At 44.3% G+C, this 23,834-nt stretch overlaps 1 protein-coding gene across 3 annotated transcripts; it reads left to right on the top strand.

Annotated features, from left to right (window-relative positions):
- Positions 1–383: 383 nt before the first annotated feature.
- TEF (TEF transcription factor, PAR bZIP family member) lies at positions 384–23,592 on the top strand. Of its 3 annotated transcripts, none has more exons than XM_054837134.1 (5): positions 386–702; positions 11,511–11,837; positions 13,320–13,540; positions 14,194–14,405; positions 16,312–23,592. In XM_054837134.1, exons 1-5 carry the CDS (start codon positions 600–602, stop codon positions 16,331–16,333), a joined length of 885 nt encoding a protein of 294 aa, XP_054693109.1. In that variant the 5' UTR covers positions 386–599; the 3' UTR covers positions 16,334–23,592. The 3 variants fall into 3 exon arrangements, with proteins under 3 accessions (XP_054701706.1, XP_054693109.1, XP_054684478.1); XM_054828503.1 differs by lacking the exon at positions 386–702 and adding an exon at positions 5,387–5,679; XM_054845731.1 differs by having other exon boundaries at positions 384–702; positions 14,194–23,592.
- Positions 23,593–23,834: the final 242 nt, after the last annotated feature.

Raw genomic sequence — 23,834 nt, 5'->3', positions numbered from 1 at the left:
TGCATCATATACAAATATTGTCACTATCTGCATCTCAGCTGAAAAGTTAGCAGGCAGATGCAGACAGCGTGCATATCTCTATAGAGCAGCCTGCGCAGCTCAGAGCTCCTCAGAGCCTGCCGAAAGCCCTTCAGAGGATCCCTTTGCTGTTCTGTTTGCAGCCAACATGTGTACCCCTGACAGTGTGCACTTTTTTTTCCCCCCCAACATGTATATTTGTTATAACACCTTAGGAAGGAAAAGGGTGCTGCCTTTGCAAAGTTAGATAACTGGCCCAGTTCTTTGCTGCCGGATTGGCTGGGAGAGGCCCTGTAAAACCACGCTGGCCAGCCGCCCGGCCCAGCCCTGCAAGGCTGCAAGCTATTTCCACAATTGGCCACTTCAGAGTGGGAGAGGGGGAGGTGAAGACAGCTGGGCAAACTGCATCTCTGCCAGGCTGCTTTCCTTCCGCCTTGTTTTTTCTCAGCCGGAGTAGTTTGGCAAGACTGCTCTGGGTGCCTCTGAGCCCTTCTTGCAACGCCCAGGCGAGTGGGGTGTAGTGTTGGCGGCCAGGCACCTGGCCCTCCCTTAGCCGTGCTAGCGCAGTCCTAGGACAGGACATGTCAAGCGGCAACAGCCCCGGGGGCCCTGCTGCCCTGGACTTTCCAGAAGTCCTGAAGTCCCTGCTGGAGTACTCCTTACCCTGGACCAACAAGATGACAGGTAGGACTGAGGGAATGCATGCTGGGGTTTCTGTTTTGATTTTTCTTTCCCCTCCTTCAGTTGCAAGACGAGAAGGGGGGGGAAGATCTTGTTTGCTGCAAGCCCTTCAAGGGTGTGTTTCCCCCAAGTGTTTAAGTCAGAGAGTTCTGGCAATGAGCGTGTTGTGCAGCTGGGAGGAAAAACGGCAGCAATGGATTGGTTACAAAATCAGTCAAGAGTGCTGAGCTCCTGATCCTTTTAATCTCTGTGCTCAGCTACTTCTTGGAAACCCTCAAAGCTCTGGGCACAAATCGCCATGCTCATGTAGGAGTGAAATCCAGGATTGCCATCCAAGTTGTCCCATGGTTGATAACTGCTGAGCCTCCAGACGTTGCCTCTTCCCAGACGCAGATTGTCCAGGGAGCTTGGCCCACGTGGGCTGACTCTGCAAACTTTGTGTTTGATGCTGCTGTTGCTTATCACTGGAAAGCTGGGGTAGGAAAGATGGCAAATGTGTTTTCTTTGCAAGAGCACTTCTGTACTCTTAGGCTCTCCTGCTCTCTGTGCAGCATCCTAGAAAACAAACGGAAAGGACTCAGGATGTTATTTAGTCTGAGCTTCTGCTGTGCTCAACACCTCGCTCTTGCTGGACTGGCCACTTCTCTATTGCTGGGCATGCTCTAAGTGTCCATCGCACAACTTGGAGACTCACTGGTTCAGGATAGGATGCCACACGCCCCTAGCAAGCTGCTTTTTGATTGTTGTGTTTTAATGTGCACTACCGGGTGCTGGGGAGGTGTGTGGGAACACCTTGGCTCAACAAGCTCATGTCTAGGCACGAGTGAGTTGAACTCACAGAAACAAACATGCACTGAGCTCACTCTTCTGTAGGGAGTTGCTACCAGGACATGCAGATGGCTCTGCAGTCTTGAGGGGCAGCGTGATCCAAGAGGTGGGAGCAGAAAAGCCAGATGCACAATGTGGAGAGGGACCCTGCTCTCGCTCCAGGGTCAACAGGAGAAAAGGCTGCTGCTGCAGCAGTAAAGCATTCATGGCAGGAAAGGCAGCTGCCTACACCTGCTGGAATACAGTGAGCCCTATGGCACCCACACAGCTCCCAGTGGGAAAGGGGTTAATAAGGCAAGGGGAGCTGCCATACCTACCCCCTAAGGGGCTCATTTTGCCACATTGCTTGGCTGCTGCCACCTGTGAGCTGGTGCTCTCCTTTGCTGAGACTTTGCCAGTTAACAGGTGCGTTTACACATCACACAGTATGAAGCTGTGTGTGTGGACCAGGGCATGTTTTCTGAGCTGACTGATACCCAGGTAGAAGGCAGACCAGGCTGGGAGGAGGCAGTAATGGCCAAGGGAGACTCACGTGGTGCAGAGCCTTGCTGTGGCTAAGCTGAAGCTTGGCTGCCTCTCTGGGATCTCTGGTCTCCACAGCCAAGTGGATTGAATTAATCCAAGGGAGGAGTGCTGGCAAGATCTATCTGTTTGGCAAGAGTTGGAATGGGGGGTAGAGGGGAGAATCAATGATTTGCAGAGGGAATAATTTAGTCTTAACTCAATGTTGCTTATTTGGCAGCTGAGGGTGCTGTTTTGTGGCAGCTTTCTTCCTCAGCCCAAGGACCACCCTGCCTCTCAGTGTCACCTTCTGTAACCCTTAGAACTGTCCTTATTATACGCCTCCCTCCCCAGGCCAGTGTTCCCATCACGTCCCTCTTCCCACAGAGCTCAGTTTTCTCCTCCTGGGTCTCCATACCTACACACCATTTACCTGGATTTGCTGGGTCTCAGGCCTCTGTCTGAAATGTGTTCTGTTCTTCAGACCTTCCAGTGGGGCTTGCTGTGCATATCCCCCCATACACACTCTGTGCCTAGTGCTGGGCTGGTCCTTGCTTGCCTCCCTACTGCATCAGAGCTGGGCTGTTCTGCATCATCTGGCCCTCACAAGACTCCCAGCAGTAACAGCCAAGGCCACTGCATTCCTCTCCTCACATCTCATTGTCCTCCTCTCCTCCTTCTCAGCTGCAGAGCAAAAGAGAAACTGTAAAAATCCAGGCAGATCCCAGCTTAACCAAGAAGGTACAGCTGATGGTGCAGTGCCCACTTTCTGCTGGCAATGGCTTGAACCCCTAATCCCCAGGGGTGGCGAGAAAAAGCTCTCAGAGCAACCTCCCTCCTTGCTGGCAGGGTAGAGCTGATGCCCAAGCAGGGTGCTGTGAGAGGGAACCCACAGGAATGCTCCCCAGGAACTCCCTCTTGCCTTCAGGCCAAGCAGCTAACACTGTACAGGCTAAACCCTCTCCAAGCAAAGTCACAACCCAGTGGTGGTGCAGAACAAACCTTAGTGGAGCATGAGTGGAAATGTGCTGGAGGAAGAACTTGGTCAATCGAAAGGGAAAAGCCCTGGAGTAAAGGCTGCTGAGTGGGTTTAATAACCTCCATTCATATGGATGTTACCCAGCAAAGCAGCTGCCATTGAGATCTGCAGGGGGGATGCACACAGAGCCTGTTCCTGGAAGGAGCACTGTGCAGCACTGAGACACAGCATCATCCCCCGGGGCCTCCAGCATCAACAATGGAACAAAGCAACCACGAGAGCCGTAACTGAATGGGAAGCCTGCAGCCTGCCCCGCTTTGGCTACATCCCCTTGCTCTGTTCCTAGAAGCTGCCCCTTCCCGGCCTCACTAGGTTGTGTTCTCTACCTACCACCTACTGCTAGCTGTTTCCCAGGCAAAAGCTTCACTGCAAGCCTGCTGCCCCTTGCTGAGCTGTGTGTGCTGCCTCTGTCATGTGTGGTCCGACATCTGTGCTTCATTGCCCCGCGTGAAGTGGCATCTCCCTTTCCATGTGTGTGCTTTTTCCTTCTGCCAGCTGAGCTTGGCAAGGCAGAGGGAGTCTGTGGAGGGCAAGCAGCAGCCCTGGAGCACGTTGGGCAGCAGAGCGTGACCTGTTCTGCCTGCTTCTTGCAGCTGGATTTATCAGCCTTGATAAACGATGCATTAACCTGTGCTGTTGCAGCCTGTATTAACAAGATGGCCCTTTCCCAGCTCCCCGTTGGGCAGCATGTGCACAGGAGTTGTGTCAGGAGTCCCACCCCTGTCCCCTGTGACAGAGGGAGTGGATTCTGCCTCCCAGCCTACGCAAGAGAAGTAGCTGGCAGGTAGGGCCGCTCCCTGTCTGTCCGGGTTGAATGAAGATGTCTCCTGGTCCTTATTGCAGTAAGGCAACAGGGGAAAGCACCTACCCCACATGACTTCCAAGCTGTTCCTTTTCCTGGGACGCGGGGGGAGGAACTCGGACCTGATTTTGTGTTACAAAGACCATCAGGGTTTATTAGCAAGAGTCAGGACAAATTGTGCCTTGCCACACAGAAATGAAATGTCTGGGGTTTGTGGAGGGGCAGCTGAACCAAGCAGATGCCCGAGTGTGTACCTGGGAGGAAGAGGTCCCTTTTCTGCTGGCACTTAGGAGGACATCTTTGCCCTGGCACGTGTGGCTCTGCTGGGTGTGGATGGGGCCATCCCAGGGAGGTTGCGCACCCTTTCCCTGCTCACAGCGCTGTGTGGTAGATTTGCTGCGGCCAGCCCTTCTGCGGCAAGAGGCAGCAACTGCTGAGGGGAGAAGCCCGTGGCTGTATCGTCTGTCACTTCTGCGAGTTTATTCATTCTGCAGGAGAAGCTCCTCAGTATCCGCCGGTGCTCTTGGGGATGAACTTGGCAACATTTGCTCCCTTTGTATGTTCAGAAGCTTAAATCCCAGCACGGCATCCCTGTTCCTGGAACAGGGGGACTGGTTGGGGAATCACAAGGAATTGCTTGCGATTGTGAAAACTTGGAGAGACCAAGCAGCCCGGCCATGCCAGCAGCCACAGTGAAGTCCTTCTCCCTGCTAACGTTATATAGGGCATGCTGCTGTGGCTGCTGCTAGCATGATGTAGGGCAGAGGGGATTAAATCCAGGTCATGTGGAAAAGGTGATCTCGGGATCCTAAACGAGGATATTTAACGACCGGCTGGACCGCTGCCACCGGCGGCGGTTCGGGAGCGGCGGGCTCCCGCCTTGCCCCGCGATGGCCGACGCTGTTACGCGACCTCCGGGTCCGCCGTCCTCCCGCGTTGCACCGGATGCCCTAGCGGCCGAGCCCAGCCGGACCGGGGCTGAGGCGGCAGGGAGCAGTCCGCGACTGAGAAGGAGCTCGTAAGCGCCGTACAGCTCGGGCCGCCCACCCGGCCCCCTCAGCCGGTAACGGTCGTCTCAGGCAGCGGCGGACGAGAGCCTCCCGCGCAGGCGCAGAGGCGGCGCAGTTCCCCCCCAGGAGGCGAGTGGCGGGCGCGCGCCCCGCGGCAGGCACTGCTGTTCCTCCGCCGCCCACGCGCGCGCTTCTTCCCCCCCCCCCCCCCCGCGCCTTCAGGAGCAGCTGGTGGTGACGCAGCGCCCGGAGGAGGTGGAGGGGCGGAGCACGGCATGCTAATGAGCCGCAGGAGCCTGCCCCTGCACGTGCCCCGGCGGGCGGGGGGCGCGTGCCCACGCCGGCCGGGGAGGGGCGGAGAGGGCGGGGCTTGCCCGCGTGGGACCGCCCCCTGAGCGGCGCGGGCCAATCGACGCGGCGGAGAGGGCGGGGCGGGTCGCGACCGCTTGGGTGGGCGAAACCCCTGTGCTCATGAATACTGAAACACGCGCGAAGCGTCAGCCGGTTGCGCATGCGCTATCTGTTCTGTGCTCGTCGTTGCCGACGGGTCCCGGGGAGCTGTCGCAGCCTCGCGCCGGGCGCTGCGACCGTTGACAGCCCGCCTGCCCGCCAGCTCGCGGGGAGTATGCCCGGCCGCGCCGCGCACCAGGAGGCGGCGGCGGCGGCGGGAGGACCGGAGCCCACTGCAGCCGGGGGGAGCGCGGGGGCCGCCGCGCAGCAGGAGCAGCGGGGCTTGGCGGGCGCCTTCCCGCTGGTGCTGAAGAAGCTGATGGAGAACCCGCCGCGGGAGGCGCGCCTGGGTGAGCGCGGAAGCGCGCGCGGGGACAGCGGGAGCGCGCGGCACCCTCGAGCTTCTACTCCCCCCCCGCCCCGCTACCTCACCCCTCCCCACCGTCTTCCCGCCCCGTGCCTCGGAGGGCGGGACCCACCGGGTCACGGTGGGACTGGCCGCGGTGTGCGCGGGGGGGGGGAAGCACCCGCGGGAGAGGCCGCACGCCCGGGCCTGGCGTCCTCCCCCCGCTACGCCCCGCGCCCCTTCCCTCCGCCCCCTCGGCCGGCTGTGCCAAGCGGCGGCAGCACGGGATCTCAGCCCGCCAGGCTCGGCAGGAAGGGCTCGGCCTCACGGGGCGGCCGCCGGGCCCGCTGGCCTGGAGCCGGGCCGTCTCCCCGCCTCAGAGGGGCAGGGCAGCGGTGGCCGCCCCGCGGCTGGGTCTCCCTGGCGAGCCGGTGCGACTGGAAAATTCAGCTGTTGCGATCGTTCCTTCGGGTGTATTTAGGTGTCTGCGCTGGGCAAAATAAAATGCTTCAGGTACGAGGGACAGGTAGAAGTCAGGACATGACGCGCTAGTTTTATTCCCTTAGCTGTCTGAAGCCTCCCCTACCTTTAGACACGTAGTTGGTAGCAGCAACGAAAAGGTTTCGAGTCCTCCTTGACCTTAATTGCTGAAAAGTTGTACGATGACATGCATAAACAGCAAATCGCTTCAGATTAGGTTTGGTGATAATCCATGAGGGTATAACTGGACTGCCTGCACATGCAATCCTGTATAGACTGGAGCTGTCTCTCCCCCACTGATTATGCAGACAGCAGCTGTGTAAATAACAGTGCTTATAGTCTTCATTGCTGATGGCATTTTTTTTATTAACTTTTTTTTCCCCACCTGTCAGTATTTTTGCCTTTCTGAGTATCAGTTTGATTTTGAGGAAGGCTCAGGTTTATCCGTGCTGCTGTAATGCTCAGTGTACTAGTGTATAATAAAATAAGTCCTTACATTTAGGAATTTTGAGGTTGAGAATAATTTTTGAAGCATCAGACAATATCCAGGGTCGACCACAGTGCAAGCAAGGTTGGCAAGATTGTTCCCACTGAGGATCCTGGTTAAGATCCATTTACTTTGTATGTCTAACGTTGCACAGTACTGTGTATTGTATCTATCTTGTGATTCTGGCAAATATTTTCTCTCCTTTTTGTTAAAAAAAGTCAACCTCTGATAAAGGTTTTAGTTATGTTGCTATGGTGCGGGATGCTGCAGTACGTAGAGTCTTGAATCTACAACATTATGGGATTTCTTAAGATATTTCTTCACCCAGTCCTTTTTGAAGGGGATAGTGCCAGCAGGAGCGATTTAAGTTCACGTGTGGAAACTATGATGGTAGCTGACTGGGATATGGCGACTTTGTCTTAGGGGTGGTTTTCTTGTCCAGAATCAGGTGATCTGACCTGTGGAGATGTAACACTTTAAAATTCATATGATTTTGAGGTAGTACGTTTTTCTAAAATTAGAACTATTTGATACCCTTTTACTAGATGACCCTATTCCAGCTTGGGAAGGTGTTCAGCTTGATTCTCTAAAGCTTGCTAGTGAGTCCATTGCATCTTGATTATCCCTCTCCATTCACACTGTGATGAAGTTCAGATTCTTCTCATTCTTAAAATTTCTCCATAAATTCCTGTAGTCCACCTTGTACTGTTTCACTTCACACTTTGTGGAACTTGTTGCTTTCTGTTGATTTTGATCTCTGATACTTTTCTTGTTTGCATATTTCCAAGACAAAAGAAAGAATGCCTTCTGTGTTAGCAGGTAGTTACTCCTAATTTTACAAAAGACTTGACAGTAGAATTGTGACTCAACTGACTTCAGAGGATCCTTGTTTATTTTCTGTTCCTTTACAGTATAGCGACACAGCCAAAATGTTAAATAATTACTAATTTACTTAATTTACTAATTTACTTGGTGTGTTTTCAGCTAGCTTTCTGAGGAAGGACCCTATGCCTTTTGTCTGGAACGCCTGTTGACAAAAATACAATTTTCTGTCTTATTCTGCGAGAAACGGTATCAGCTAGCTTCAGTGTCCATTTATAGTCTCCACGAGCTACCTATGGGTTTTCCAACTGCTGTAGGTAATTTGACTACCCAGTAAGCAAGCAGGCTTTCTAATCCTTCTGAGCAACAGAGGACATCCAGTTCCAAGTGAATGCCATCATCTTGAATGCCCTGCCTTATACAAAGTATATCCAACTGGCCTCACTGCAAGTTGACGTCATGTACATTGTAGGGATTAAATAAATAAAATTAATAATATTTTTATTTAAAAAGTCCTGTGGGGTAAGGGAAGAGAGTTAATATGCTGGAGCAGGAGTATAGGTCTATTCTATTAATAATGAGCTGCTGCATGCTCTCCAAAGGATGCCTTAATCACCAGTTGTGTGCTGCTGGAGGAATGCCTCAACAAACATCACAGTAATGGGCATCGGGAATACAGAGCCCTATAACCTGTCTTGTTCCATTGTCACAAGTGGGACTAAAGATTTTGTGGAGCAATCGGCCTCAGTCTGTATAGTGTTTTCAGTATAATTTGACAATATTTTTTGATGAAAGAGGGGAACTTTGTCAAAGAAGTGTTTATTTTGTTTGTGGCTGGGATAGCACTTGACAGTTGTGGCCAAATATGTCTTTTGATGTGGGTTTGGTTTGTTTGTTGGTTTGGGTTTGGTTTTGTGTTTTTGGGTGGGTTTTTTTGAGGAAAAACCAGGATGTGGAATAAAGCTCTTTCTAGGCTGCTGCTTTTGGCTAAAACAGCAGTATTTCCAACAGTTCAAGAACTGGAATGCTCTGCCTAAATTACTTAGCATAAACTAGTAACCTCTCTGTTAACAGCAGATGTACAGCCTAGTTAATAGGTCACAGTAGCAGAATGAGGGGGCTAAATTGAACATGAGCTATCAGCTGCAGAAGTACAGTCCAGATTTATCAGGGTGACCTTGAATCACTGCAAATGGAGCCTCTTAGGATACTGCAGCTCTGCTGTCAGGTAATACCTGTTTACACTATAAATATCTTCAGAGAATTAAAGTTTCAGGTCCCTGTGCTGGGGCAGACGGAAACTTACCCCTCAAGATGCGAGAAGTTAATTAGTGTTTCATTAGATATTGTGCACCCAGCAGGATGTTGTGCAGCAGAAATAAGGATTAAATGAATTGAAAGAAAGCCAGTGGGAATGTCAATGCAAAAATAATCATACAACACTTTTATCTTTTTACATATCACATTTGAAATACATGGGCACCCAATATGCATGTTAACTTCTGCTGTTTTAACTTGCTTCAGATATTGCTGTTAGAAGTGAGGGGGGAGAGAGAGAGAGATGACGTAGCTAAACAAAGAGCACTGGGGGCCCAGTGCTTGTCCAGTTGTAGCAAAAGGAAAAAAATTTCAGATGGTCTTATGTGAAGAAAGGATCTAATCTGGTGTGAACCAGGGACAAAAGCAAGAGGAAGTTGGAGAGACCACGGTCTTTTCAGGTTACTGAAGTACAGCAGGATTATAGTGCACATCTAAAAGGCATTAAAATACCTGAGAAGAGCCACATATCCAGCAGTATAGTCTTTTTGGCATCTACCTTCTGAAAAATGTTTTTAAGCCTTATGATTAGTCTACTAATCACTTAAGGTTTCTGTTCTCCTCTGTTGGAGATGTTGCAAAACAAAAGCACTGCTGGCTTGTGTTAAAATGGGCATGACTTATAATGGAATACTATTGTTTTCAAGAGTAAAGAATGATTTTTTTCTTTTTAGTTGACATTTTGACTCAACATTCACAAGTGGTCTATCATGTTGATTCAAAAATAAAGTGATTTACAAAGAATTCATTATTGTCGCTTGCATTTGTTTTGGTGATGCCTTTACTAGGATGTCATCCACAACCCTCAGTGCAAATCTGGGTTGGGTTGTGCTGGGCACTATGCAAACCTTATGGAAATACACAATCCCTGATTCACAAGTTGAGTGTAAAATGGCGGTTCCAGTTTGGTGGGGTGTGCTTCAGTAGTAAGTGAAATAATCCTTATATGTGAAGTAGAGTAGATGCTGTTTCTTTTCTAGCTTCAAGTAGGAGCTGTTCAGAAACATTCAAGCTATTTGGATCATGACTGTTAACCTGCCCATTTGCTTTGGCCAAGTAAAGGGTAGGAAAGTTGTAAAACTCCTTGCAAAAAGGAGTTTATAGCAGGGATAGGAGTTGGGAGAAGACAGTTCAGAGGCAGCAGTGTGAAGTGGCAAGGAGGAAGGCCAAAAGCTGCAAGGTGATGTTAAGAAAGCTCAGATCCAGGAGCCGTTGGTCTGAATTTAACATGTTCTTTACATACTTCCTCTCAGTCCCAAGTTGGTGGCTGGGGAATATTTTCTCAGCTGTTCAGTTTAAAATTGGTATCTTCTTTTGTATAAAATGCTCAGAGTATGGTAGGATAAAACGATAATTTACTTTGCATGGCAGCACTGTTCTTTAAGCCGTAAAAAGCTCTTTCAGTCTCAGTTCCACACCAGCTAAAGCAACAGCAGAAGAAATGCCAGTTCTATCAGAATAGATTTTATATAAATAGGCTTTTCTGATTTAGAGCAGAGTTTCACCCCCACTCCCACCCCGACAAAGAAAAATACTCCTTTACTGACATTGTAGCCAGTCTAGAAAACCCTATTGCCAAAGATTTGTGCATTTTGTTGGGCTAACCTGTGTAAATACTGGAGAACCAAACTGGTCCAGTGTATGACCCTGGAGTCCTTGTTCCATTGAACTGAATATTTGTCAGCTTCCATTAAAAGACCCAATTTGCAGTTGGTGCCCGTTCCTTTTGATGGCAGTGCTGGCTCAATGCTGGCAGTGCTAGCACTGCTTCTGCAATGCCTCCTTCAGTACTGGTAGAACTGCATGGCTACGTGGAGAACTGGATCAGGAAAATTATTTGGATTTTGGTTTTTTCTGTTCTGCCAGCTTATTTTTATCTCTTAAATTATGTAATAATTCCATAACTTGAGTTTTCTGCTTGGATTCTGTCCCAGACAATTGTTAAGATTCAGTAGCTATGGGAAACATAGAAACAGCCATTTGTCTGTAATCTGTGCACTGTAGCACAGTAAATGGATAAAATTTCATCAGTCTCTTGTGGCTTGCGGGTGGGGTGTGGGAGTATGCCTTATTAGACATCTCCCCAAAGAGTGAAAATTGTGTGTAGGTACTCTGAGCTATCTATAGTGAACAGCATTTGGAGCTATTGCTTTGTGTGGACATGCTGAGTCATTTCAGAAAGACATACTTATAAAATACTGAACAAGACATCTGGGTCTCTCATGTCCTGTGGACCTTTTGACTAATTTTCAAATATAATCTGAAAACCCATATTCCTTTCTTGTTTGTATCTAGATTATTCTTCTGCACCTTCTTTCTTTGTGCATATAATAAACTACTCTGCCTCCTTGGAGTTTTCTTAATGGCTTCCCATGTAATCCTACTTATGGACACTCACTTCCACTGTCTTCCAAGATGAGCCTGTGAAAAACAGGCCATTTTGCAGTGACTCGTTAATAAGCTAGATGCTGTATTATATCACACTTTGTTAAGTTATCACAGCAAAGAAGGCTGCTCAAATATCAGTGGTCCAGCCATTGCAGGGAGGTCAGAGCATCCCATACTGAGTTGTTTATGAACGTTGCCTTTCAACATCTGAAAAATCAGATCATGTCATGAGGCGGAACTATAGCTTACTAAATTTCATTTCATGGGGATTTTGTTAGACTTGTAAACCTTGAATCTCTCCTGTGTTGCAGCTTGTACAGTGACCTACTTGTATTTTTCAGATAAAGAGAAGGAGAAGATAAAGCTTGAGGAAGATGAGGCAGCAGCTGCCAGCACTATGGCAGTCTCAGCTTCCCTTATGCCACCCATTTGGGACAAAACTATTCCTTACGATGGCGAGTCTTTTCACCTGGAGTACATGGATCTGGATGAGTTCCTGCTGGAGAATGGAATTCCTTCCAGCCCTACTCACCTGGATTTGAACCAGAATCCACTCTTGCCTGTGGCTGAGCTGGAAGGAAAGGAGTCTGCCAGTGCTTCCACTGGTTCTCCTGCATCATCCTCTTCTACTGCAGTTTACCAGCAATCTGAAGCAGCCTCCAGCACAGGTAGATGGAAGAATACGGGGCTCTGAGGGACTTTTGTTGTTCTCATATTAAAAGGTGCTTCTTTAGATCAAAGAGGAGACATGCTAACCTGTCAGTGTAGCTGTGGCAGGTTAAGTGGCACAAATGTGCTCCTGTAGATCCTTAGTCTATGGGTCACTTGGTAAAGATGGTGCCTCTTTTCTTCTTCCCCTCTCCCCTCCTGGAAAAAATGAGTGAGAGTCTCTCAGTGTGCAGTCTGTTTCTCTTGAAATTAGAAGAGCTGAAACACCAACATAAAATATTTGCTTTCTTGGTATCTCATCTAGTGAGAAGTTGGACATGTTGAGAAAATAGTTTCTCAGGTTAGTTTACAACAGATTTGATAGTTTGTGACAAGTAATTTGTGCTACCTTGGTGGCTTGGTCTGCTTGGGTGAATTTATGTTAACTTAATGTACCTCAAATAACAATGCTTAATAGAAAAACAATGAAGCAATCTTTTCACGCTAGCCCATGAAATGTGAGAACAGACACTTGGAAGAGGTGTGTTAATGATGCAGTCTGATGTCCTATGGTGCTTTGAAGTGGGAATGGAGGAACAAAGAAACAAAACTGTACTTAAATGGTACTAGGAAAATTCTACTCTTCATTTGTAGTATGGAGATCTTCCCTATTAAAGAATTTAGCAGCTCACTTTGCCCTAGATTTGGAGTTTAAACATGGTGGCCACTAAGCTTTCACAGAACTATTTTATGAGCAGACTTTACAGAAAGAATTTTGCTCAGGGCCTCTTCTGTGAATCTGCGAGAGAAAAGCAAAATGTGGAACTCCTTCAATAAGGCAGAGGGTGTGGCTGTTTTCTAGGTGGTATATGAAAAAACTTATTCATCTCTGCTTCAAATTGCACTGACATTTGTGATTCATGTGTATGAAGTTTGTAAACAATAGATAAATATGACAAAGGTCATATGCACGCTATCAGTGTCAGACAGTCTGTTGGGCCATTTGTTTCCGTGTGGCGAAGAAGTAGAATACTGTTGCATTTGTAACAAACCCCCCTTTATTTAGTCCTTTGTTTGGAAATATGATTGTCTGACCTTTGAAGGTCCCAGGGACCTGGGTCTTTGGGCGGTCTTGCTTCTGCAAGGCTTTCTGTTGTACAAAACTCAGGCTGATACAAGTTTCTCGCTTCTTATTGCTGTGGAAGGCGCTTCTTAAGTGCACAAAGCATGTAGTTTTTGCCAAGGATTAACTCTTGTCCTGCATCTGTCTACTTATGTTTGTTAGCCTGGCATATGTTCCTAGAGTTTGTATAGCAAACTGGACTGTGCAGCGTCTCTCTGTACCAGCAGCTGTACAGCACCAAGCACGCCTTAGGGAAATACCAAATAACACTATTAAATACTGCCTACAGTAGGGCAATAAATAGAGATACCCAAGTTGGCTTCCTAGTTAATTCTCTTCATCCTGCTGAATGTATTGTGACTTTTCCTGTTGTTGCCAGAGTCCCCACCACAAAATGAGAGAAATACTCCCAGCCCCATTGATCCTGACTGCGTAGAAGTTGAGGTGAATTTTAACCCTGACCCTGCTGATTTAGTGTTGTCCAGCGTGCCTGGTGGTGAGCTCTTCAATCCTCGCAAACACAAGTTTACTGAAGAGGACCTGAAACCACAACCAATGATTAAAAAAGCCAAGAAGGTTTTTGTCCCAGATGAGCAAAAGGTAACAGATTCATTGCTGCAAACTTCTCTAGACCTTGATCAAAGTTTCTGACTCTGTCCAAACATTTTGACATATAAAGCTAATGTGCCATACCTACGTGATTGGGCAGAAGCACCGCCAAGAATAGAACTGGCAACCCAACTGCTGTTCTTGCTGCTTTGCTATCATGACATAATTATTAGGCAGGAGCAACTTATCATGCTATACACAGAAATTCAAAGTAGAAGAACTATCAAGTCGCATCCTCATCAACGGCAGTTCTGAACGCCATTGTATATATTTGCCCAGCATTATGTCTAATCTGGCTTTAAGTTGCCCAGGCAACAGAACAGGTTGTTTTCTGTGGAAGTTCATTCCCGAATTGAAACTAAGTAAAGGGAGCATTTCAGTTGGGCAGCTTCCTAGTAGCCAAGTCTCTTAAACCAAGTGCGCTGCTAGAACTAGGGAGATTATCCTAAAACAAGACTCATGTAAGGATGAAATCTTACAGTACTGTGTTGCCTGCATTTTGGTGTCGGAGCCCTGCAAACCAATGAAGAAGATTCCTCAATATACTCAGTCAGTGTGAATGTCATTATACAATAAAGAGGTGCCATTTGATGTAGTTGTCAGGTTGGCATCTTTTTTTTTTTTTCTTCCCTTTTTTGCTACAGGATGAAAAATATTGGACAAGGCGAAAGAAGAACAATGTGGCAGCTAAGCGTTCCCGTGATGCTCGGCGATTAAAGGAGAATCAGATTACAATTCGGGCAGCCTTTCTTGAGAAAGAAAATACAGCCCTGAGGACGGAGGTCGCAGAGCTGCGCAAGGAAGTGGGACGATGCAAGAACATTGTTTCTAAATACGAGACCAGATACGGACCCTTGTAAGCACACCCCTTTTCCTTGTTAGGGCTCCTTGTTTTAGCCTCTTAGACTTCTCTGCCTTCTGTAGAGACTCCCAGAAATAAAGTTTGTGGAGGCTTTGCCATTTTGCATCTACACAAAAAAACCCCACCCAAACCCTGTTTCTATTGGCAAAACTTGTTCAGGCCCTTTCCTGATCATTGTGTTGCCCAAAATCTTAGTGTCCATATTTACAACTTTGTTTTTAACACTGATACAGCATTTTCTGATGTCATACAATAGAACAGATTCACCTGTATGGAGGAATAGATGTGGATCCCTCCTGACTGGACAGGGCTTTTGCTATCTGTTCTAAGCTCCATTTTAAGTGGAGAAAGAGCCTAGGAGACTCTCCTTGCTTTTTTCTTTTTTTTCTTTTTAAACTCCTGCTCTTTTCTCCCTTTCCACCCCCACCCTGCCCCTCCCAGTCAAATTGTAAAACATAATTTTAAGATATAAGTAGATGTTGCTGGGCAGCATCATGAAATTATTTCCTCTCCCATTCAGAGGCATTAGAAAGTACCTGTTGTATTAGTACTCTGTTCCTGTTGAAGAGGAATAGGAACCTTTAGGACAGGAAGACAGGAAAATATTCAATCTCTTGTAAAAACTGAGGTATCTTGAGGTTAATGCACAAGTGTTATGCAGACCAGAGTCAGTGCAGTGTTGATTAAAATACTGCTCAAACGTCTTGGTAGATTCTAATCCTGGATAACTTCCAGAAACTAAGGAGAGAGAACAGTAGGGGATCTCTCACTTTACAAACACAGACAAAACAATTTGCTGTGGGTTTTGGCTGTATTTCTGCCACCACCCCTCCTTTTTTTTTTTTTTCCTTGGGGGGACTTCCCTCTAGAACTGCTGATAAAGCAGCATGTTACATTTAACTGAGAAGTAAGGGAGATTTAGAAAAAGAGGTCTGGCTCATTAGGCTGAACCTTGAGTCCCATCTGTTAAGGAATTGCCAGTACCTTATGCTTTGGAAGAAAGTGGGTTTTTTAAGAAGCAAACAAGCCACTGTTACTTTACTGCACCTTACCTGTTGTACAAGAGCTTGAGAGAGAGTTTTGGTCCTTTGCCTCGTGAACACTCTATGGAACAAGCTACACCCACTCTAAACACGAACAGTTTACCTCACTATCTCCTGTGTAGCAGCATATCTGGTCTCTCCAAGCCTGCTGGTTCTCTCTCCAGCATGTTTCCTGTTACAAAATTAGCACACAAGACTTGCCCTCTTGGAAGTAATCCATTCTCAGCACCAAGCACTGCTTCAACAGTATGTGGTGTTAAAAGAAAAAATACGTTGTGTGTGATGTTGGGACCTTCTACATGACCTACAACTGCAAGAACCAGAAGCTTTAACAGAAGTATATGTCTAGAAGTCCTCTTAACAAAAGAAGCTGTCGTAGGATAGTGGCTGTGTCAGAACTTTTAGACTACACTTCCTGGGCTAATATTAGGGAGTAAATGTGGGATAGAAGATGTTTAGGCTAGTTTCCAGTTCCCCTATTGAAATCTGAAAAGTATATTGAAAAAGCATTGGGGTTTCTTGTCTATACTAAAGACTTCTTGCCTAGCTTGTCATTTAAACGTAATGTGGAAATTGGTATGAGTTTAGACCAATTGTGTGTTGACTTCTTAAGGAAGTGGAGAAGCAGGCTAATCCAGAATGCTTAAAGTAAATGTATGCTTTGAACTATCTCCCCCTCTGTTATGCTCTTGACTAGAGTGGCTCTTGATGCAGTGTTGGTCTAATTTCTTTCAAACATACTGAGAATTGTCACCCTTTCAGCAGGGGTTTTTCTTTCACAGGGTGGTGTGTGGTGGTGATGGTGGGAAGTATGTTATAAATAAATTGTCACACTTAACACTTTGCTTTGTTTAAAGTGACTTATCTGATTCCGAGTGATGCAACTTTAAAGACTTTTAAAAACAAAGAAACTAAAAAGCACACATGAATCGCCAGTCTTCAGAGTGAGCAGTGAAATCTATGAGGTGTCCCAACACAAACAACTGACGATGACCCTGCCTGCCTGCTTGCCTGCAAGTACCCCATCTGAACTACCCAGGGCTGGGCATGATGAAAAGTGCAAAGTCTCCTTAATTCTGTATATGGCTTTCTTATCTGTCTTTCTCACTGTAATTATGAACTACTATAAGCTTACTTATTGGGGGTTTGTCAAGACACAAAGTTCATGTCTCAAAGTCTGTTGACGGCCTGTGTGAATAGTGACTCTTTGCTTTGGCACTTGAGTGGAAGAAAATAGGGAATTTTAAATGAAGGTGTCTGTATATATTAAGAACTGCTATATTTTAAGACTCTTTTCCCTGCAGTAGAATGAATTTTATTTAATGCTGCACCTCACTTCTGGTACAGTGTAGCATCTTGTGGAGTACTGTGAGTGCAGAATTAAAGACACCAGGAAGACAGCAGTCTGTGATGCGTGAGACTTCCAGTGCAGAGAAGTACACCAGATGTATTGAAACAATCCAGAAAGCACCACAGTGTGCCATACAAGAGTCGTAATAAACCTCTATCAAATGACCCATGTAATAGTAAAACACTTCAGCTGCTTTCCTGCTACACTGCTGTAACCTGCCTTTTTCCTTTGTTTCTTTTATGAGGCTTGCTTTCCTTTATGGTATCTTGCTGAAACAAGATCTATTCTTCTGTTAACGATTTAGCAATCATGGAAAAGGTGCTAGTCTGAGCTGCTGATCCACATGTCTGTTGGCAGTCTGAAACTACCAAATGAGTATTAGCTCCAGCAAAATGACGACCATTAGCTGCCATATTACAATTTTCTGTCTCTTGACTATATGAGAACTGCGTGGCAAAAGAGTACTTTGTTCATCTGTTTTATAAAACTGAAACAGCCAGTGATTTTCCAGTTACAAGGAGCAGCTTGAGTATCAAGACCCTTGTGCTGGTGTGGGAGAGTAGATGAAAGCTTGGACAGATTGTGGGGATGTTTATTGTGTGTAGAAGATGGAGGAAGTAGGTGGAAGTTCCCTTGTAAGAGTTTCATCAGAATAACAAGAATCTACTCTTATGTTAAGGAAGCTTAAGAGCTAAATTTGTGTGGGAAGAAAGAGAGTACTTAATTTCTGGGAAAGTAGTACAGCCAAAATGGAGTTTGTAAGACAGGAGTGTATTTGTGCCTGGAGATTGATAAACAGCATACACCTCAAGAAAAATAACCTTGAAAGCTTTCAGAAGCACAAGTGCCAAAATTATGAGGCACAACTAGTTACCAGCAAAGCTCAACACTATCATGTTCAAGTATTTTGACTTTGCATTTACCTAGGAGATTCCACCCCTAATTTCAGAGCAGAAAGGCAAAGAGAAAAAAGGTGCAAAGAAGCAGGTAATGTAAATTTTATTTAAAAAATAATAAAAATATCAAACCCCAGAATTCATAACCAGTTTTTTTTAAGGCGTAGTCTTTGTAAAGAGCATATACATTAAATGCAGTTATTGACCTATTATTTTAATGGACCATGTTCTGAAGTCAAGAAAGTGCTTTTAACTTTTTTGCTGGTTACAAAAGTATACTTATGAGTATATTATTGTAATTTGGAATTCTAAAGCTCTGAGATAATTTTGGGGTATTCTTTTCAAATAGATGAATAGCATAGTTCCATGTTGCTGAAATGTCAGCATATATCTCTATCTGTATCAAGTATTGCTGATTTGGACTGATATTTTTGGTATGTACTGGTTTTTGTTGTCATTTTATTTTGGTGATAAAGGCCAAACCATTACTTAAAAAAAACCAAAACCAAACAAACCCAAACAAAAAAAAATCCTGAAACAACCAACCCTGACAGCATGTAAATGTAGCAACTCTTTTTGCATTTATCATTTCTATATTTTCAGTTAGTTTCTTGAAAGTCATGTTTCCTGTTGAAATCACAAAGCTAGAGGGATGTAGTAACTGGGCAAGGAGTTGCTAGTCCTTCATTTGGGTCTTACTGCTTTAGGGATATCTTTTAAATACTTACATATTATATAGAGGATTTGGGTTTGCAGTATGTAATGCTATCTTAACAGCAAAATAGTCAGTGACATTAGTATGTGCAATTCTATTAGCTTTTTCTATTGTATTAAAAGCTTACACAATTTGAAACTAACAGTGAATGTTCATTAGATCTTTCTTTCAGAGAAGACTGTTAGTGAACTCTTGTGCTTCCCTGTAGGACAGTGCAAATTTGCACATTCCGTGATTCATCTGTCTATGGGTTGCAAAACTGGAAAATTGCTCTTTAGGTTGAGTGTGGCTTAACTTTTGTAGTTGGAGATTGTATTATTTTTTTTGTTAAGAAGCAACATCTTTAAAGATAGATGAGAAGGTAGTAACTATTTAAAGGAGCGTAGGTATTGCCAGGCAAAAAATTATGTGCAATGCTGAAATCCTTTCTCAGTTTTTGCAGTCTCAGGAAGTTAAGTTTACTGCTTCAGAGCTCTCTGTGCTCCTCTCAGAACGATTAACTATATAATCTTGTTTCTTTGACTAGGATGACAGTCCTATCTCTAGATAACTTGGGTACGTTTTCAGAGTGGTCATAAGAAGACCAATATTCTTTTAGCTCAATTTGAACGTTAAAAATTGACACAGTTATGACGTTCTCTAGCCTTGGAACATGCTCTGTAGAGGACATAAGTGTGCCTGATGCCAATGTACCCCATTCCAGCCGTAAAGGGACCATCTCCAAGGGGAGAGAATAAAGGGAGTGCCCCTTTCAGCATCGCTGCAGGGATTGCCAGTAAAGGGAGCGGGTTTTGACACAGCTGTACATTCATTAGGAAGTGGGTTGACACCAAATGGCCATTTCACAGTACTAACTTTGAAAATATATAAACTGTTGATGAGATTTGTGGACAATGAGTGTTGTCTTATTCTACAAAAGAAACAGACTATGAATAAATGATGCGCAACATTGAATACAGTATTGCTTTCGTACATGGTCTTCTAATCTACACATAGTTATATCTCCTTATAATAATGTGGGTTTGTATTTAAAAATTCCCTAGAAGCTTAATCTTTCACCTTTTGCCAAGATCTGCTCCCACTGAAGCCAGTAACAAAGATCTTGTTAATTCCCACAGGAAAAAGTCTTTACTCTCCCACATGGGTATCGTAAAGTTTTAGCAAGCACTGGAGTCATGGGTGTCTTTGCTTTATTCTGGAGCATTCTGTGCTGGGATCGATTGGATGTATCTGAGATTGCAGGTGTAGTGTTGGTAAACTGGTCCTATCACTTCTTCATTTACATAGTTAGTGATAGTTTTGATATTCAGATAAGCTGAATTCTGCCTTTTTTTTTTTTTTTCTTCCCCCCCCACCTGCATGGAGAGGGTGAAAACATAGTGTACTATAAACTTGTGCTGGGAGAAGAAATGTGTTGTGGGTTTTTTGTTTTTTTGGTTTTTTTTTAAGAAAAAAAGTTAAATGTGGCTTTTTGCAGTTCTTCTAGTAACATTTTATGTCTTTTCTGAGAATTCTTCATTTCCCTGCTGTGCTGTTGAAAAGCCCAAGGTGTTCTAGCTGTAGAAATGACTTTCAGCATTATCTGCAGGACTGCTACTAATTGTACCAGATTCATTTCAAGTTGGGAGGTGCAGTGGAAGGCCAGCAGCTTTGGGAATACTGTAATAAAACCACTTGTGTGAAAAAACATTTTTGTGTAGACAGCAGAAATAATGGACTTGCACAGAAGAGAATATTGCTGCTTCAGCCTTGTAAGCCTCCTCAGCATAACAGGGCTTTGTTCCTTGTGATCAGATGCCTTCATTTTTAATGAGAGTGGAGGTATCTCGGACCTTTGTAAAATCCAGATAGGCTTTTGTTCATCCTTACAGTTTTAGCTGCTAAGCACAAGATGAAAAATGCAAATTTGTCTTAATGCATAAATCTCATATTTTTGGCAACCTACATCTAAATCCATAAACAGCAAAATCATTTGTTAATGCTAGTGTTTTGCCTTTGGCAGCACTGCAAGACACTGGCTGGCTTTCTAGATGTTCAGATAATTACCCTAATCTGTATATCTGCCACTGTAACACGGTGAAGATAGATAAACTCACAATGAAAGACTGGGGAAAAAGGTAGAAAGAATAGGCACAACTAAACTTCTGTGGCAGTGCTAACATAACGCTAATTGAGAAATTACAATTATTTAATTCGTGATAATGCAGATTTGTCACACAATGTAATTTTTTAGTTTGATAGTATGCTGTTCCCTCGTGAATCACTTTTGGAATGCAAACTTCTTAAAGTTCAAGCAGCTACAGGGGAAAAGGAATCCTTTGAGGAAGATAAACATATAGACAGACATAGATACTTGGCAAGGAGAGTAAATAATGAAAGCAGGAAGGGAAGAGTATTGCATGAGTCTGACCTGAATGAGATTGGTAAAACTGAAGCCTCACTGTTTACAATTTTAGGCCAATTTGGATCCCGTCAGTTTAGCATCATACAGAAGATATGTACTTGTTGATGTTTTGGGAATCTCCTTTTTCTGATCTCATTTCCACAGTCCAGAAGAAAGTGAAAGGAATACACGGGTAGGGAGGAGAGTTACTGCGGAAAGGCATGAAAAAATAGCTGTTGCTTTAAGTGTGCTGTTGCACTGGGACTTGACCTGCCGATGTGAACTGAAGCTGTTGTGTCATGAGGAAATTACTATCTGAGGCCCCAGTATTTTAAGGCCTCAATTCTGCTGTCATTTCTGTGTGGGATGAGCCCTGTACCTGTAGAGAACCATGTGGACTTCACAGGATCTGTTCTTGAATGCGAAGCTCTGCCCAGGCAGTCAGCTGCAGAATTGTGTCCTTAACACACCATCAGTTGTAGTTATAAGGCTGTTGATAGTGAGTGTAATTTGGGTGCCTATTACATAGTCAAAACCCTTGTTACTTCATTTTCCCAACTAAGGCATGAGCAGAAGCCCTTCGCTGTACAACATCTGTAAAAAAAATAATTAAAAAAAGTACTTTGCATACATCTAGTAAATTAAGGCATGTGATTTTGGTCTGTGGGTCTCAACAAATTTTGCTTGTGTACCTGCTTGAATGTTTTCTTAGATCTGCAGCTATGTCTCAGTGAGAAGGTATGGTGGGATTTGTTTTCCTGAGGGGGCATGATAGCAGCTCTTGTCTGTCATGCTGCGGGTGACTGCTTGCTACTGGCCAGGATCATGGATGAATGCATCCTCTGCACTTTTATGTGAAGTCGTCTGAAATATGGTGATTAACATGAATTATTGGAATACTGTATTTTGTATAACTTAGAACATGTAAATACACTTTTAAAACTAATCTGTTCTATGAAGTAATAAATAAGTGCTTCCATTGTAATATCTGAATATTGTTAATGCTTCATGTAGCTTGATTTGGGATTATTTTTTTCCTAGAGAACTACAGAAATCAAAGATTGATGTTGTGGAATTCTAGTCTAGTTGTGATGCTTTCTATCAACAAACAATGTTTTAAAAATAATAATGAGCTACTTAAGCAGAGAAACTGAGAATTTGAGGGAATTGATTCTCTTCCAGTCTTTCTTTAACAGTAGTCACTGATGACATTCATAACTGTACTCTTCCCATCCCATTAGCTGGACAGTCAATTTGTGGTTTGTGAGCAGCATTTGGAAAGTGGCAATATTAAGTTATTTGTAAAGCTTAGTGATTGAAGAAACCTAAAGTTTTTGGGGGTTTGGTTTGTTTTGGGGTTTTTTTAACTATTCTCTCTTTTGGCTCAAACAGATCTGTCTCCACCCTTCAGCCAGACTGCAGCAAGTTGCAATGAAACAGTGAGTGACTGTTACTGAAGCTCATTTGTAACCTAGATAGTTTACATCTCTATTAGTTCTATTATGTACATAGATGACACAGGTATCCTGTTGTGGTGTGGAGAGAGAGAAAGTGATTAATGACTTGAGGTTTTGCTGAGTACATGTTCACTGGATGCTGCACAGCTGGAACTTTCATCAGCTTTCATGACCTTTTCTATCTCGTGTTAAAAGAAAAAAAAACCCAACAAACCAGTGGAGTGAGAATCATGAGTGGTCTGCTAGGAAATATGAACTCTTGGGTTTTGAGGAGGAGGTGAGATTGATCCATCAGCCTTCATCTAAAGCGACTGGCTTGTGATGACACTTTCTCCAGCCATAATATAACTTCTTTGTCTTTAATGCTGTACCAGAGCAGTCTCCTCTCGTAACAGCTGCATCTGCAGTGTTCCATAAGTGACAAAGCCACAACATCTTTTGTAGTGGGCAGAGATGGTGGCATCTCTTTTTCCCCTTTTTTTTTTTTTCCCTCCCCTCTCAGTGTTTCTAGGCTGTAAAATAGCTATGAAACAGCTAAGCATATGTGCAAGTTATTCAGAAAACTCTGTTCCTGCAAAGCTGTTTCAGAGACATACATTTTTTAACTAAATAGCTCGAGGGAACTCCTATCTGCTATATTTGGCCTGAAATTCTGTTGCCTCTTGGATAAAAGTATTTTTTTGGCTTCAGATGTGACACTGATCTGTCTCATTCAGTGAGATGGATGATAAATCTGCACAGTATTTATATAAGATAAAAATCTGATCTTAGTTCTACTGTGTATTAAGTTGTTTAATCTCTTGGATATCTACTCCTTGAGGATGTCTGTATAATTCCTGTAAATGTAACTGCTTTTTGAAGCAGTCCAAGTGCATTTGAGATCATCCTGACTGAAAGATTCTATAGAAATGAAAGAGATGATAAAGATTGTAGAGTGGCTGGGTAAAACTGTATTGCCATAAATGGTTTTTAATTTATATATGAATCTCTTTCCCAAACTGCTTATTTTGTACATAAACCTACACACTCTTGGCAGCTGATGGGTAAAAATAAAGGTGCTTAAACAGCAATCTAATGAGGAAAGGGCATTTCACTGTTGCAGAGTTGGTATTATTTTATATTTCCATTTATTACACTTTTTTAAATGTATAAACCACAGATTTGAATTCTCAAAGTCTTCAGTGTGGATTTTGTGAGTAGTTTAAATCCTCTCACCTCTCTGCTCGTAACTGGTTTTTAAGAAAAAGAAAAGCTTTTGTTTAAAATGTAAAATTTTGACTGTATTAAATTCTGTTAGTACCCTTCCTTTTTAAGAAATAAAATGTATATTCCACTATGCTGAGATCTAGTAATTTTGTTCTCTAGATAGCCTACTGTGTGCTGTACACCTCAACTGCCAATGTTACACTTGCAATTTGTATTGAAGTTGGTAGACGCTAAAGCAGTTGATCACTTTTTAGCATTAGGTTCTTGCTGTGCATTTCCTGTGTATTAACTGTTAGGTGTGCTGGTAACAGGTACACAATTCCCCACTTTTATTTTCTGGATTAATTGATTTCAAAAACTTTGCAAGGTTTT

This window comes from Grus americana, chromosome 1 (assembly GCF_028858705.1).
Source record: "Grus americana isolate bGruAme1 chromosome 1, bGruAme1.mat, whole genome shotgun sequence".
NCBI classification, from domain to species: domain Eukaryota; kingdom Metazoa; phylum Chordata; class Aves; order Gruiformes; family Gruidae; genus Grus; species Grus americana.
The sequence above is the reverse complement of the archived record's forward strand: the minus strand, read 5'-3'. Positions and strand labels throughout refer to the sequence as shown.

Excerpts from the sequence above, each read along its gene's own strand:
- TEF (XM_054828503.1), top strand. The coding sequence starts at position 5,391 with ATGCGCTATCTGTTCTGTGCTCGTCGTTGCCGACGGGTCCCGGGGAGC. Across the intron at positions 5,680-11,510 it reads GCCGCGGGAGGCGCGCCTGG|ATAAAGAGAAGGAGAAGATA; the intron begins GTGAGCGCGGAA and ends TGTATTTTTCAG. Across the intron at positions 13,541-14,193 it reads TTGTCCCAGATGAGCAAAAG|GATGAAAAATATTGGACAAG; the intron begins GTAACAGATTCA and ends TTTTTGCTACAG.